This window comes from Mobula birostris, chromosome 26 (assembly GCF_030028105.1).
Source record: "Mobula birostris isolate sMobBir1 chromosome 26, sMobBir1.hap1, whole genome shotgun sequence".
In the NCBI taxonomy this organism is placed as follows: Eukaryota; Metazoa; Chordata; class Chondrichthyes; order Myliobatiformes; family Myliobatidae; genus Mobula; species Mobula birostris.
The window spans coordinates 47,832,900-47,847,269 of NC_092395.1; the positions used below are offsets into that span (position 1 = coordinate 47,832,900).

The 14,370-nt window shown below is 42.2% G+C and overlaps 1 protein-coding gene across 1 annotated transcript in view; it reads right to left on the reverse strand.

Annotated features, from left to right (window-relative positions):
- Positions 1 to 8,073: 8,073 nt before the first annotated feature.
- The window catches only part of LOC140187985 (cystinosin-like), a 34,749-nt gene continuing 28,452 nt past the window's right edge, over positions 8,074 to 14,370 (reverse strand). Inside the window, exons 10-11 of the mRNA XM_072243852.1 lie at positions 9,157 to 9,274; positions 8,074 to 8,912 (exon numbers count right to left, since the gene is read on the reverse strand). Of these exons, the coding sequence (XP_072099953.1) occupies positions 8,761 to 8,912; positions 9,157 to 9,274 (270 nt within the window). The 3' untranslated portion in view covers positions 8,074 to 8,760. The remainder of the gene's footprint in view (positions 8,913 to 9,156; positions 9,275 to 14,370) is intronic.

Genomic DNA, 14,370 nt, shown 5'->3' on the forward strand with positions numbered 1-14,370 from the left:
CAGGGGTCTGTACTGGGTCCAATGTTGTTTGTCATATATATTAATGATCTGGATGATGGGGTGGTAAATTGGATTAGTAAGTATGCAGATGATACTAAGATAGGTGGCGTTGTGGATAGTGAAGTAGGTTTTCAAAGCTTGCAGAGAGATTTAGGACAGTTAGAAGAGTGGGCTGAAAGTTGGCAGATAGAGCTTAATGCTGAAAAATGTGAGGTGCTACATTTTGGTAGGACTAATCAAAATGAGACATACATGGTAAATGGTAGGGCATTGAAGAATGCTGTAGAACAGAGGGATCTAGGAATAATGGTGCATAGTTCCCTGAAGGTGGAATCTCATGTGCATAGGGTGGTGAAGAAAGCTTTTGGTATGCTGGCCTTTATTAATCAGAGCATTGAGTATAGGAGTTGGGATGTAATGTTGAAATTGTATACAGCATTAGTAAGGCCAACTTTGGGGTATTGTTCACAGTTCTGGTCACGGAATTATAGGAAAGATGTCAATAAAATTGAGAGAGTACAGAGGAGGTTTACTAAAATGTTGCCTGGGTTTCATCTCCTAAGTTACAGAGAAAGGTTGAACAAGTTAGGTCTTTATTCTTTGGAGCGTAGAAGGTTGAGGGGGGACTTGCTAGAGGTGATTAAAATTATGAGGGGGATAGACAGAGTTCACGTGGATAGGCTTTTTCCATTGAGAATGGGGGAGATTCAAACAAGAGGACATGAGTTGAGAGTTAAAGGGCAAGCATGAGGGGGAACTTCTTTACTCAGAGAGTGGTAGCTGTGTGGAACGAGCTTCCAGCAGAAGTGGTTGAGGCAGGGTCGATTTTGTCATTTAAAGTTAAATTGGATAGATATATGGACAGGAAAGGAATGGAGGGTTATGGGCTGAGTGCAGGTCAGTGGGACCAGGTGAGAGTAAGAGTTCGGCACGGACTAGAAAGGCCGAGATGGCCTGTTTCCGTGCTGTAATTGTTATATGTTATACGTTATATAAGATCCTCTTCTGTAGTGAATACTGAAGCAAAGTATTCATTAAGTACCTCCGCTATTTCCTCCAGTTCCATACTCATTTTTCCATTGTCACACTTGATTGGTCCTATTCTCTCACCTCTTATCCTCTTGCTCTTCATATACTCGTAGAATGCCTTGGGGTTTTCCTTAATCCTGTCTGCCAAGGCCTTCTCATGGCCCCTTCTGGCTCTCCTAATTTCATTCTTAAACTCTTTCCTGCTAGTCTTATCTTCTAGATTCATATCATTACCTAGTTTTTTGAACCTTTCATAAGCTCTTCTTTTCTTCTTTTATTGCCACTGACTTATGCAAAGTGAAATTTGTTTTGCAGCAGCAGTATAATACTGAGATGTAGGGATCTATAAATAGCAAAATTAAATAAATGGTGAAAAATTGAGAAAGTTAATGGATCATTTAGAAATCTGAAGATAGGGAAAGAAACTTCATAAATCATTTAGTGTAGGTTTTCAGGAAACTGATAAGGATCTCTATTGATAGATGCCATCTCCTTGAGGCACTGCCTATTGAAGATATCCTAGATGGTGGAGAGGGCTGTGTCTGTGATGAACTGGCATCCTTCTGTGATCTGTGTATTGGAAGCTCCATACCAGGCAGTGGTGCAACCAGTAAGAATGCTCTCCACAGTACATCTATAAAACTATGACCAAGGAGTCCATCGCTGTACAACAAGTGCAGATATCTAACAACATCTTCTAATTAGGCTTTTGGGCAGAGATTAAAAATAATGAGGTGTGATCATCTTGCTGGAGTTAATCCACAGGCCTCCCAGAGGGCAGCATGAGATGAGCAAAGCAGAGAACTGTAACCGCAATAGGATTATAGATACAGGGGATTTTCACTTTTTAAATATTAACAGATCACCTGAGTGTGAAAGGTTTAGATGTGAAGCTTTTCAATTACCTTCAGGGGAACTTCATGCACCCGGACATAAACAGCCCCACTTGCAAATGAAGCAGATCAAGTGGTTGAAATGGCAAAGGCCAAACACTACAGCTATAGTGGCAGAACTCAGCAATGACAATATAATAATGGAAATGACTTGGTCTGAATTGGCTGGAGTGGGTGACTTAATTTCTACATCATTAGACAGGGCCTGGCAAAAGTTGACTCAGCATCTACGTGCTGTTTACTTGGGCAATTGGAAGCCAGAAAAAATCAGTATTAGGACCTTTTCTAAATGCATTAACATTAGTGGTATGTAGGAGGTATGATTAATGTATTTACAGAAAATAAATAGTGCTATGGATAGGGAGAAGGATCATTTTAAGACAAAGTTTAACCAGCTGGTAAATTGGGCAGAACAATGGCAGATGAAGTTTAATCCAGATAAGTGCAAGTAGGTGCATTTTAGAAGGTAATAATGGGGCTTTGAGGAATAAAGGAAACTTAGTGTACAATTCCCAAGATCTCTCAATGTGACAACAGGTAAGATAGCTTTATAAGACATTAAGGAACCCACTTGTATACAGCTTTGGTCACTGTAATAAAAATAGGACACAACTGTAATGGCACTCTTCCCACAGCACCTCTACTTTCTTAGAAGTTTGCAAAGATTCAGCATGACATCTACAATTTTGACAAGCTTTCATAGATGCACAATGGAGAGTATACCGACTGGTTGCATCACGGCTTGGTATGGAGACACCAATGGCCTTGAATGGGAAGTCCTATAAATAGTGGAAAGAGATAAAGTCCCCCACCTCCGAGCACACCCACAAGGAACACGGTCACAGGAAAGCAGCATCAATCATAAAGGAACAGCATCTAGAACTTGCATGTAAAGTTGTAGAGCCCTCAGAAATCCACAGGTTGTGGACTCAGTTCAGGTTTGGGGTGAGTGAAGTTATCCCCCCGGGTCAAGAGTCTTGTGGTTTAAAAGTAATAATTATTCCTGAAACCCATGGTGTGGGACCTGGGGCTCCTGTACCTCCTTCCTTGATGGGAGCAGAAAGCAGAGCATGGCCTGGCTGGTGGGGGTCTTTGATGATGAATGCTGCTTTCCTACGACAGCACTCTTCGTAGATGTGCTCAATGGTGAAAAGTGCTTTGCCTGTGTAGATGTGCTCAATGGTGAAAAGTGCTTTGCCTGTGTAGATGTGCTCAATGGTGAAAAGTGCTTTGCCTGTGTAGATGTGCTCAATGGTGTGATGGGCTGGGCTGTATCCACTTTTTGTAGACTTTTCTGTTCAAGGGCATTGATGTTCCCATACCAGACCATGATGCAACCAGTCAGTATACTCTCCACAGCACATCTATAAAGTTTGACAAAGTTTTTGATGACATATCAAATCTGCACAAACATTTGAGGCACTGCTGTGTCTTCTTTAAACGGCACTTGCATGCTGGACAGATACCCGGATATTCCACAGCACTGAATACTTGTTTCCCCAAAATCTTCCTTTGTTACAAATTGAAAGGTCCAAACCACAGGTCAACCTTGCTTCACACCAGTTCAAATTCAGGTAGCCACTTCCTCTCCACCCAACTGAGTAAATCTAAACCCACTCCAGTTAAAAACTTGGCAGCAAATCAGCAGTGTCAAGAGAATTTCAATAAGGCCAATATGTTCTGATTTAACACAGGTAACGTTTTGGATACTGTTGATGGGGATGACCTACCAGGGACAAGTTGCAGTGGTTGCGTCTCTGGCACCAAGATGAGACCCTCAACTCAGAAGGGAAGGACGGAAAAGAGGAGAGCAGTAGTGATAGGGGATTCGATAGGGGGACAGATAAGAGGTTCTGTGGAAGAGATCGAGAATCCCAGATGGTCTGTTGCCTCCCTGGTGCCAAGGTCCGCGATATTTCGGATCGAGTTCTCAGTATTCTCAAGAGGGAGGGTGAGGAGCCGGATGTCATGGTCCATGAAGGGACCAATGACGTGGGTAGGAAGAGTGAGGAGGTCCTGAAAGGCGAGTCTGGGGAGTTAGGCACCAAGTTAAAGGACAGGATCTCCAGGATAGCAATCTCAGGATCGCTACCAGTGCCACGTGCAGGTGGGTTTAGAAAGAGTAAGATAGCACAGATCAACACGTGACTGAAGACATGGTGCAGGAGGGAGGGCTTCAGATTTATAGATAATTGGGCAGTTTTCCAGGGAAGGTGGGACCTGTTCTGGCGGAATGGTTTACATCTGAACTGGAGTGGGACAAATATTCTAGCGGATAGGTTTGCTAGAGAGGTTCCAGTGGATTTAAACTAGATACAAAGGGGGGAGGGGAACTAGAGTGTATGAATAGATGTTGGGGAGAAGGAAGAAAGAGGAGATAATAAAGTTGTTTGCACCATTAGTGATAAACAGAAAGTAAGAGGTGTAAAATTTCTTAAATGCATTTATTTTAATGCTAGGAGCATTATAAGAAAGGTGGATGAGCTCAGAGCATGAATTGATACCTGGAAGTATGATGTTGTAGCTATTAGTGAAACGTGGTTGCAGGAGGGGTGTGATTGGCAAATAAATATTCCAGGATTTTATTGCTTCAGGTGTGATAGAATCAGAAGGACAAGAGGGGGAGGTGTTGCATTGCTTGTCAGAGAAATTATTACAGCAGTTCTCTGGCAGGATAGATTAGAGGGCTCCTCTAGGGAGGCTATTTGGGTGGAATTGAGGAATGGGAAAGCTGTAGTAACACTTATAGGGGTGTATTATAGACCACCAAATGGGGAGCAAGAATTGGAGGAGCAAATTTGTAAGGAGATAGCAGATATTTGTAGTAAGCAAAGGTTGTGATTGTGGGAGATTTTAATTTTCCACACATAGACTGGGAAGCCCATTCTGTAAAAGGGCTGGATGGTTTGGAGTTTGTAAAATGTGTGCAGGATAGTTTTTTGCAGCAATACATAGAGGTACCAACTAGAGAAGGGGCAGTGTTGGATCTCCTGTTAGGGAATGAGATAGGTCAGGGGACAGAGGTTTGTGTTGGGGAGCACTTCGGGTCCAGTGATCACAATGCCATTAGTTTCAATATAATTATGGAGAAGGATAGGTCTGGACCCAGGGTTGAGATTTTTGATTGGGGAAAGGCTAACTTTAAGGAGATGCAAAAGGATTTAGAAGGAGTGGATTGGGACAATTTGTTTTATGGGAAGGATGTAATAGAGAAATGGAGGTCATTTAAAGGTGAAATTTTGAGGGTACAGAATCTTTACGTTCCTGTTCAGCTGAAAGGAAAGGTTAAAGTTTGAGAGAGCCATGGTTTTCAAGGGATATTGGAAACTTGGTTCAGAAAAAGAGAGATATCTACAATAAATATAGGCAGCATGGAGTAAATGAGGTGCTCGAGGAATATAAAGAATGTTAAAAGAATCTTAAGAATTAGAAAAGCTAAGATACGAGGTTGCTTTGGCAAATAAGGTGAAAATAAATCCAAAGGGTTTCTACAGTTATATTAATAGCAAAAGGATAGCGAGGGATAAAATTGGTCCCTTAGAGAATCAGAGCAGACAGCTATGTGTGGAGCCAAATGAGATGGGGGAGATTCTTAACAATTTCTTTTCTTCAGTATTCACTAAGGAGAAGGATATTGAATTGTATAAGGTAAGGGAAACAGATAGGGAAGTTATGGAAACTATGATGATTAAAGAAGAGGAAGTACTGGCGCTTTTAAGGAATATAAAAGTGGATAAGTCTCCAGGTCCTGACAGGATATTCCCTAGGGCCTTGAGGGAAGTTAGTGTGGAAATAGCAGGGGCTTTGACAGAAATATTTTAAACGTCATTAGAAATGGGGATGGTGCCAGAGGATTGGCGTATTGCTCATGTTGTTCCATTGTTTAAAAAGGGTTCTAAGAGTAAACCTAGCAATTATCGGCCTGTGAGTTTGACGTCAGTGGTGGGTAAATTGATGTAAAGTATTCTTAAAGATGGTATATATAATTATCTGGATAGACAGGATCCCATTAGGAACAGTCAACATGGATTTGTGCATGGAAGGTCATGTTTGACAAATCTTATTGAATTTTTTGAAGAGGTTACTAGGAAAGTTGACAAGGGTAAAGCGGTGGATGTTATCTATATGGACTTCAGTAAGGCCTTTGACAAGGTTCCACACAGAAGGTTAGTTAGGAAGGTTCAATCGTTAGGCATTAATATCGAAGTAGTAAAATGGATTCAGCAGTGGCTGGATGGGAGACACCAGAGAGTAGTGGTGAATAACTGTTTGTCAGATTGGAGGCCAGTGACTAGTGGTGTGCCTCAGGGATCTGTACTGGATCCAATTTTGTTTGTCATATACATTAATGATCTGGATGATGGGGTGGTAAATTGGATTAATAAGTATGCAGATGATACTAAGATAGGTGGAGTTGTGGATAATGAAGTAGGTTTTCAAAGCTTGCAGAGAGATTTAGGCCAGTTAGAAGAGTGGGCTGAAAGATGGCAGATGGAGTTTAATGCTGATAAATGTGAGGTGCTACATTTTGGTAGGACTAATCAAAATAGGACATACATGGTAAGTGCTAGGGCATTGAAGAATGCAGTGGAACAGAGGGATCTAGGAATGATGGTGTATAGTTCCCTGAAGATGGAATCTCATGTGGATAGGGTGGTGAAGAAAGCTTTTGGTATGCTGGCCTTTATAAATCAGAGCATTGAGTATTGGAGTTGGGATGTAATGTTAAAATTGTACAAAGCATTGGCAAGGCCAAATTTGGAGTATTGTGTACAGTTCTGGTCACCGAATTATAGGAAAGATGTCAACAAAATTGAGAGAGTACAGAGAAGATTTACTAGAATGTTACCTGGGTTTCACCTCCGAAGTTAGAGAAGGTTGAACAAGTTGGGTCTTTATTCTTTGAAGCGTAGAAGGTTGAGGGGGGACTTGATGGAGGTATTTAAAATTATGAGGGGGATAGATAGAGTTGACATGGATAGGCTTTTTCCATTGAAAGTAGGGGAGATTCAAACAAGAGGACATGAGTTGAGAGTTAAAGGGCAAAAGTTTAGGGGTAACATGAGGGGGAACTTCTTTACTCAGAGAGTGGTAGCTGTGTGGAACGAGCTTGCAGCATAAGTGGTTAAGGCAGGTTCAATATTGTCATTTAAAGTTAAATTGGATAGGTATATGGACAGGAAAGGAATGGAGGGTTATGGGCTGAGTGCAGGTCAGTGGGACTAGGTGAGAGTAAGCGTTCGGCACAGACTAGAAAGGCTGAGATGGCCTGTTTCTGTGCTGTAATTGTTATATGGTTATAGGTAGCTTATGGGATGAGCTACCAGGAAAGTGATATAGTGGGTACAATTACTAAGTTTAGGCAGGTTTATGGATGGGAAAGGTTAAAGTAGTATGAGCAAAATACAGGTGAAACAGGACTAGCTCAGGACTTCACCCTCCATGGCATGGACAGGGTTATTCCAAAAAGACTATTTTCTGTGCTGTACCATTATGGGGGCAGATGGAATGAGGTGCATCTAGGGTTTTAAAGTCAAGAGAGTCAGAGCTGAAAAGCCAAGTACTAATATCCATGTTTGTTAAACACAGGGGAGTTCAGATAAACCAAGGCAAATACGAGCAATTTTATGATACAGGTAGTGCTCAGAGCAGTGAAAGGATGCTTGAAAGAAGCAGCAAAATATTTGCCAGGACTCAGTGAGATGAAACCATGAGCCACCAGCCAGAACAGAGGGTAAAAATGTCAGATCAGCTGGAGGTTATTCTTCAATGGGCATTCACCTTGTAACTGTCCTTTAGTGGGATGTGTTGCTTAAATGAGTGCTGCATAATTAACCCATTTATTCGGTCCAATGTTCCATCTGCAGGAAGAAAGCCCAAAACAACCAGGATTGGCAAAGAATCCTTTTGCTCACCTCTTCATAGATGTGCTTGAGGGGAAGTAAAGGGCTGTTAACTATAGATTGGTAGGCAACTTTTGATCATTTTTTAAAGATCAGTATTGTAATACAGTTCTACATTACAGAGAGATCACCTTTTTCCAGAGATTCACCCAAAACAGAAGAAACAATAAGTAAACAGCTACAATTAACGACACATGAGAAATTCATGAAGTCTCTAAACATTTTTGGTATAATTACAAAACACTTAGCCTGAAGCCAATTATTTACAGAATGAGAGTTCACAACAAGTCAACATCAAAGTCCATTACAAACAGGATTTGAATCCACAAAAGTTCACCAATCAATGATCAAGATGGTCTGACAGTTGGCAGAACGTAATTGCTAATTTGGAGATTCTAGTTGCATACTCAATATCCCGGTCATTACAAGGCAAAGATGGGGAAGTGCAAAAAGGAATCGCCACAGTGGAAACTTATCTGGGGCGCTCTTCATGGTGGGGTTCCAGATGAGAGACACTAGTAAATCGTTAATTGGTGAATTGCATTGGAACTTAAAGAGTTTATTCCCAGCAGAACTGAGAAAGCGATTAAAATTTGTAAAAAGCCAAGTGCAATAGAGGTGTACCATTCCAAGCAACGTAACCCATAACAAATTACCATTTCATTCCTCCATACCTTTTGTATTTACCAACATCTGTAACTGGACCTGATATTTTGCAGGATCCACCCATCGGAAAATTCACTTATTCTAAGAGCTTCAGATTTCAACAAAGTTTCTCAACTGTGGATTGCGGAGGAGGTGAATTTAACGATGCTTAGAAGCTGGATTTTGTTAAATAACTATTAACTTTCCTATATCATAGCCTTGTGTAGTTCTATTACAGATCATTACTGTGCAGTGTATTTGTACAAACCAAGTTATTGAAGTTTGGTATATTATTGCACAGAATTGTAATCATTCAGTGACATGTAGACTTTGGGTTTGTTGTACAGAATATAATGTTGAACCATGAAAATGACATCAAACAATATGGATACCAGTCCAAGACCAAACTTTGTTGGATCTCCAAAGATCAACATCCACTCATCTGCAATAGAAGAATAGATTTCAGTAAAGAACAGCTTCAGTCACTTCAAAACCTACCCGAGAGGGGTTAATTATAATCATCTAGATTTCGAGACTTAAGTACTCTGTGCAGTTGTCCAAGTAGCCTGATCACTAGAGGAGATTTACAGACCAAAGAACATGTGACTGATATTCTAGGAGACAGACAAATCCCCTCCTCCTGGGGTTATTTCACAAGGCAACTATTTCTGGAAAGGGGGTCTTACCATTGTTGTAGGATTGCAAGAACATCTGTAGAAGGCTAAAAATGCCCCCAGTCAAGTCTAGCAGTGTGTTCCAAATACACCAACCAACTGTGCTCTTCCTTTGATAGTTCATGTAAACCTGGAGGCAGAGGAAATTACAGTGAAACCAGTTTCTGACAAACTGCAGGACCACTACCTTGCAATTACGAACTAATCAGGTAATCTGTACTGACAAAGTCCAGAAGGTCAGGCAAAAACATACCAAATAACAACCAACCTGGCTTTCAGGACAAAATAATGAATAAGATGGTGCCAGCGATCATCGACAACATTCTGTGGGCTGCAAAAACTTGTTCCAAAATTTCACTTAAATATACTTTTGAATTACTTTCACTGCAATCTGTAGTGTGCAACTTCTCTCCAAGCAAAGGACTTTTAGGTGCACCACAAGGCAATACTCATCTTACACTTGTGTGGCTAAGCGCAGCTCCAATGCCATACTCAAGTTTGCTGATGACACCACTGCCATGGGCAAAATCAAAAGCAATGATGAATCAGCATATAGGAGAGAGATTAACTATCTGGCTGAGTGGTGTCATAACACCAGCCTCTCACTCAATGCCAGCAAGACCAAGAAACTGTTTATAGAGGTCAGGAGAGGGAAACCAGAGGTCCAAAAGCCAGCCCTCAGAGGATCAGAGGTAAAGGGTTAACAACTTTAAATTCCTACGTGCTGCCCTTTCAGAGGAGCTGTGCAGATGTGAAGAAAGCATGGCATACAGGGTAGTGCTATGCTCCGTTTGCAGGATGTGGGAAGGCAGGGAGACCTACAGTATCCCTGACAACTACAGCTGCAGCTTCTAATAAACTGTTAAGGAGTTGGAGCTGGAACTGGGTGAACTCCAGATCATTTGGCAGGCTGAGTGATTGAGAAACAGGAAATACATGGAGGTAGTTACATACAAGGTGCAGAACACAGGCAACTAGGTGACTGTCAGGAGGGTGAAAGGGGGCTCAGAAGTGGGGAGAGAGGTGAGCTCTCGTAAAAGGGGAACAGAAAGGAGGTTCTGTGGACAAGAACAAAATTCCTGGATGGCATGTTGGCCCCTGATTGCCTGGGTTAGGGACATTGAATCGAGTGCACAGCAATATTAGTGGAAGAGTAAGCAGCCAGAAGTAGTGGTTAGCATCATGACATCCTGCAGAGTGAGTTCAGGGAGTTAGGTACCAAGTTAAAGGACAGGGCCTCCGGGGTTGGAGTCTCAGGATCGCTACCCATGCCACGCACTAGTGAGGTCAGAAATAGGAAGTCCATGTAGGTGAGAGAATTTCAGATTTTCAGATTATTGGGCCCTCTTCTAGGGCAGGTGGGACCTGTACAGAAGCGACCACTTGCACCCAAGCTGGAGGGGAACTAATATCCTATGCTAGTGCCGTACAGGGGAGTTTAAACTAGAGGTGCAAGGAGATGGGAGCCAGATTACCACAACAGATAGTGGAGTGGCTGTGGAGAAAGATGTCATTAAGCCCATGTTCATTCAAAATCAGAGATTAAAAGGTTAAGCACGGGGGTGGGGGGGGGCGAAATTAATGTTCTGAGATGCACATTTTCAATGCAAGGAGTATTACTGGAACGGCAGATGAGCATAGGGCATGGATCAGCACACGGAATTATGACATTGTAGCCATTAGTGAGACTGTGTTGCAGAAGGGACAGGACTGGCAGCTCTGTCTTCCAGGGTTCCATTTCAAATGTAATAGAATGGAGGGATTAAAAGGGGAACTACTGTAGTCAGAGAAAATGTCACTGCAGTGCTCAGTCAGGACAGACTGGAGAGCTTGCCTAGTGAAGTTTTATGGGGAGAATTGAAGAACAAGAAAGGGATGATCACATTAATTGGATCACGTCATAGACCACCCAACAATGGCTGGAATTTAGAGGAACAAATTGAAGGAAGATTACAAACTGTTGCAAGAAACACAAAGTTGTGATAGTAAGTGATTTTAACTTTCCACAGATAGACTGTGACTCCCAAACTGTTAACAGTCTGGGTGATAAAGAGCTTGCCAAATGTGGTCAGGAAAGTTTCCCAAATGAAACATTATAAGTCCCAGACTAGACAGTGCGATACTAGATCTACTATAGGGAATGAGACAGAGCAGGTGACAGAAGTTTCTATAGGGGAACACTTGCATCCAGTGATCACAATGCCATTAGTTTCAAGGTACTTATGAAAAAGGATAGGTCTGGTCCTTGGGTTGAGATTCTAAATTGGAGAAAGGCCAATTGTGATGATATCAGAAAGGAGTTGCAAGTGTGGTTGCTTTCTGGAAAAGGTGCACTAGGTAAAGGAGAGGCTTTGAAAAGTGTACAGACTTTGGATATTCCCATCAGAATAAAAGGCAGGGATATTGAAGTCCTGGTTAAAAAAAAGTCGGTGCACAGCAGGTATAGGCAAATTGAGTACAAGAAATGCAAGAGAACACGAAGGAAATCAGGAGGACTGAAAGGCATGAGGCTGCTCTAGCAGACAAGATGAAGGAGAATCCCAAGGCCTACTACAGACACATTAAGAGCAAAATGATAGCAGGGACAAAGTGGGTCCTCTGGAAGATTAGAGTGGTAATCTGTGTGTGGAGCTGAATGAGATGGGGAAGATCTTAAATTGATTCTTTTTGCATCTGTATGTACTTGGGAGAGAGAGGTTGTGGACTCTATACAGATTACAGAGGAGGAGTTTGCTGTCTTGAGACAAATTCGGGTGGATAATCCCTAGACCTTGACAAGGTGTTCCCTCGGACCCTGTGGGAGGCAAGCGCAGAAACTGCAGGGGTCCCAAAGATATTAAAACATCCTTAACCACAGGTGAGGTGCCAGAAGATTAGAGGATAGCTAATGTTGTTCTGTTTAAGAAAGGTTCCAAGAACAAGCCAGGAAATTTATAGGCCAGTGAACCTGACAACAGGAGAGGGAAGTTATTGGGAGGCATTCCAAGGAATTGGATAGACAGGGGCTGATTAGGGCCTAGTGCGTGGTAGGTCATGTCTGACCAATCTTGTAGAGTTTTGAGAGGAAGTTACCAGGAAAGTTGAAGGCAAGACAGTGGATATTGTCTGCATAGACTTTAGCAAGGCGGTGGATGTTGTCTACACATAGACTTTAGCAAGGCCTTTGACAAGGTCCCACATGGGAGGGGAGTCTAGAATGTTCAGTCGCTTGGCATTCAGGATGAGAGAGTAAATTGGATTAGACATTGCCTTAGCAGGAGAAGCTAGTGCGTGGTAGTAGATGGTTGCTCCTCTGACTGGAGGCCTGTGACCACTGGTGTTCCATAGATACTGATGTTGGGCCCATGGTTGTCTGTCAAGGATATCAAGAACTTCAGAGTTCAAAATACATGCATGATCATGTGGTAAACTAAATCAGCAAATTTACAGATTACAGCAAGATTGTGGATGTTGTGGACTGCCAGGAAAACTCTCAAAGCTTGCAGCATGATCTGGACCAGCTGGAAGAAAGGCAGATGGCATTTAATGCAGATAAGTGTGAGGTGTTGTACTTTGGGAGGATCAACCAAGGCAGGTATTAAACGGTGAGCGGTAGGGCACTGAGGAGTGCAGTAGAATCTGGGAATACAGATCCACTTTCCTTAAAATGGCATTACAGATCAATAGGGCCGTAAAGAAAGCCTCTGGCACATTGGCCTTCATAATTCAATGTATTGAGTCCACTCAGACCCCATTTAACACTGAGGATGCATTCCTCAGAGATGGAACTGTATGTAAATCAGCACTATACGGGGTCATTATAACATCATGCATATGGACGTGTACCCGATTTTTAAAACAATAAATCAAACTCTAGATACAAGATGTATTATTTTATGTATACACAGTAATTTGTGGAGTAACGATCACACAGATAGGCCTAACCCATACATCAGTGAAGCAGCAACACATCGCAGCAGTAGTGCAGGGAATCGGGTGGTGGTTACATCTTACAGGGACCAGGCTGTGGGTCCTCCTCTAATTTTGGTTTCTTCAAGTAGGTGTCGAGATTTTCCTGCCTTTTCTTAAGTTTCCTCCAATGAAGCGGTTCTCAGTAGCAGGAAATCATGTTGCAAACACGTCTCTTTGCCTTACTGCTTCGCTCCCAGTCAGGCTCATTATCGATGAACTAGTTCATGATTTGTGTGACTGCAGTCATGTTAGTGCTGAGGAGTTTTGTGATGAGGTTTGCTGGTGTTCCCTCTTCTCCATCCGTGTCCTCTGATTCACCGAGGATGTGTTGCTCTGCCAATTCTCAAAGCTCTTCGTTATTGAGGCTCTCACCATAAGAATGCAGTAACTCTTTAACAGCGTGATCATTAACATCCTCTAATCCTGCTTCATTGGACAGTTCAATGACGTTTTGGATGACAGGTTCCATCTGAAATCCCAGGACGTCGTTGCATGCTTCTTCCACACTGTTCGTGCAGTTTGAAGTTACTTCATCCCAGGCTGCTCTGATATTGTCTACAGCTTTCATGACATAGTTTTTCCAAGACTGGCTGATGGATTGTTTGTCTTGACCTTTCGTTTCCTCTACAAGTTGCTTGAATGTGTGACAAAGGTAGCAGGCCTTAAAATTTGATATCCATTGGTTGGAGTAATGAAGTGGTGTTGCGTGGAAGGAAAGTCACTCCTACAGGAATGCAGGTCGAAAGTGTGTCATGATTCTCAGTGTGTCCTGCTGGGGCATCATGGAGCACCAATACTGCTTTAGGTTCAAGGTCACGCTCCTTACAGTAATGCTTTACCGCTGGACAAAAATGTGAAAAAAGCCAATTTTGGAAAACATCAATTGTCACCCAGGCTTTCTTGTTTGATTTCCAAATCACTGGAAGACTTGACTTTAAAATACCTTTCAGTGTTCGTGGTGGTTCAGGCTTTAACTTAAAATCACCTTTAGCATAGCCTCCTAGCAAGAGTTTAGAGAGATGAAAGTATGAGAAGGCATTCTTTCCAAAATAAGCCCATTTCATTCACATTGAAGATGAGCTCAGGAGCATAATTGTCCTTTTCAATAATGGCTTTCAGTGCTGCAGGAAAATCCTGGGCTGCCTTGCCGTTTGCACTAGCTGTTTCACTGGAGATATATGTATGCTATGGAAGGAACTGTGCTGTTTAAAATCGATCCAACCAACCTCTGCTGGCTGTGAACGTTAGCAATGTTGCTTCTTAAATATGATTGAA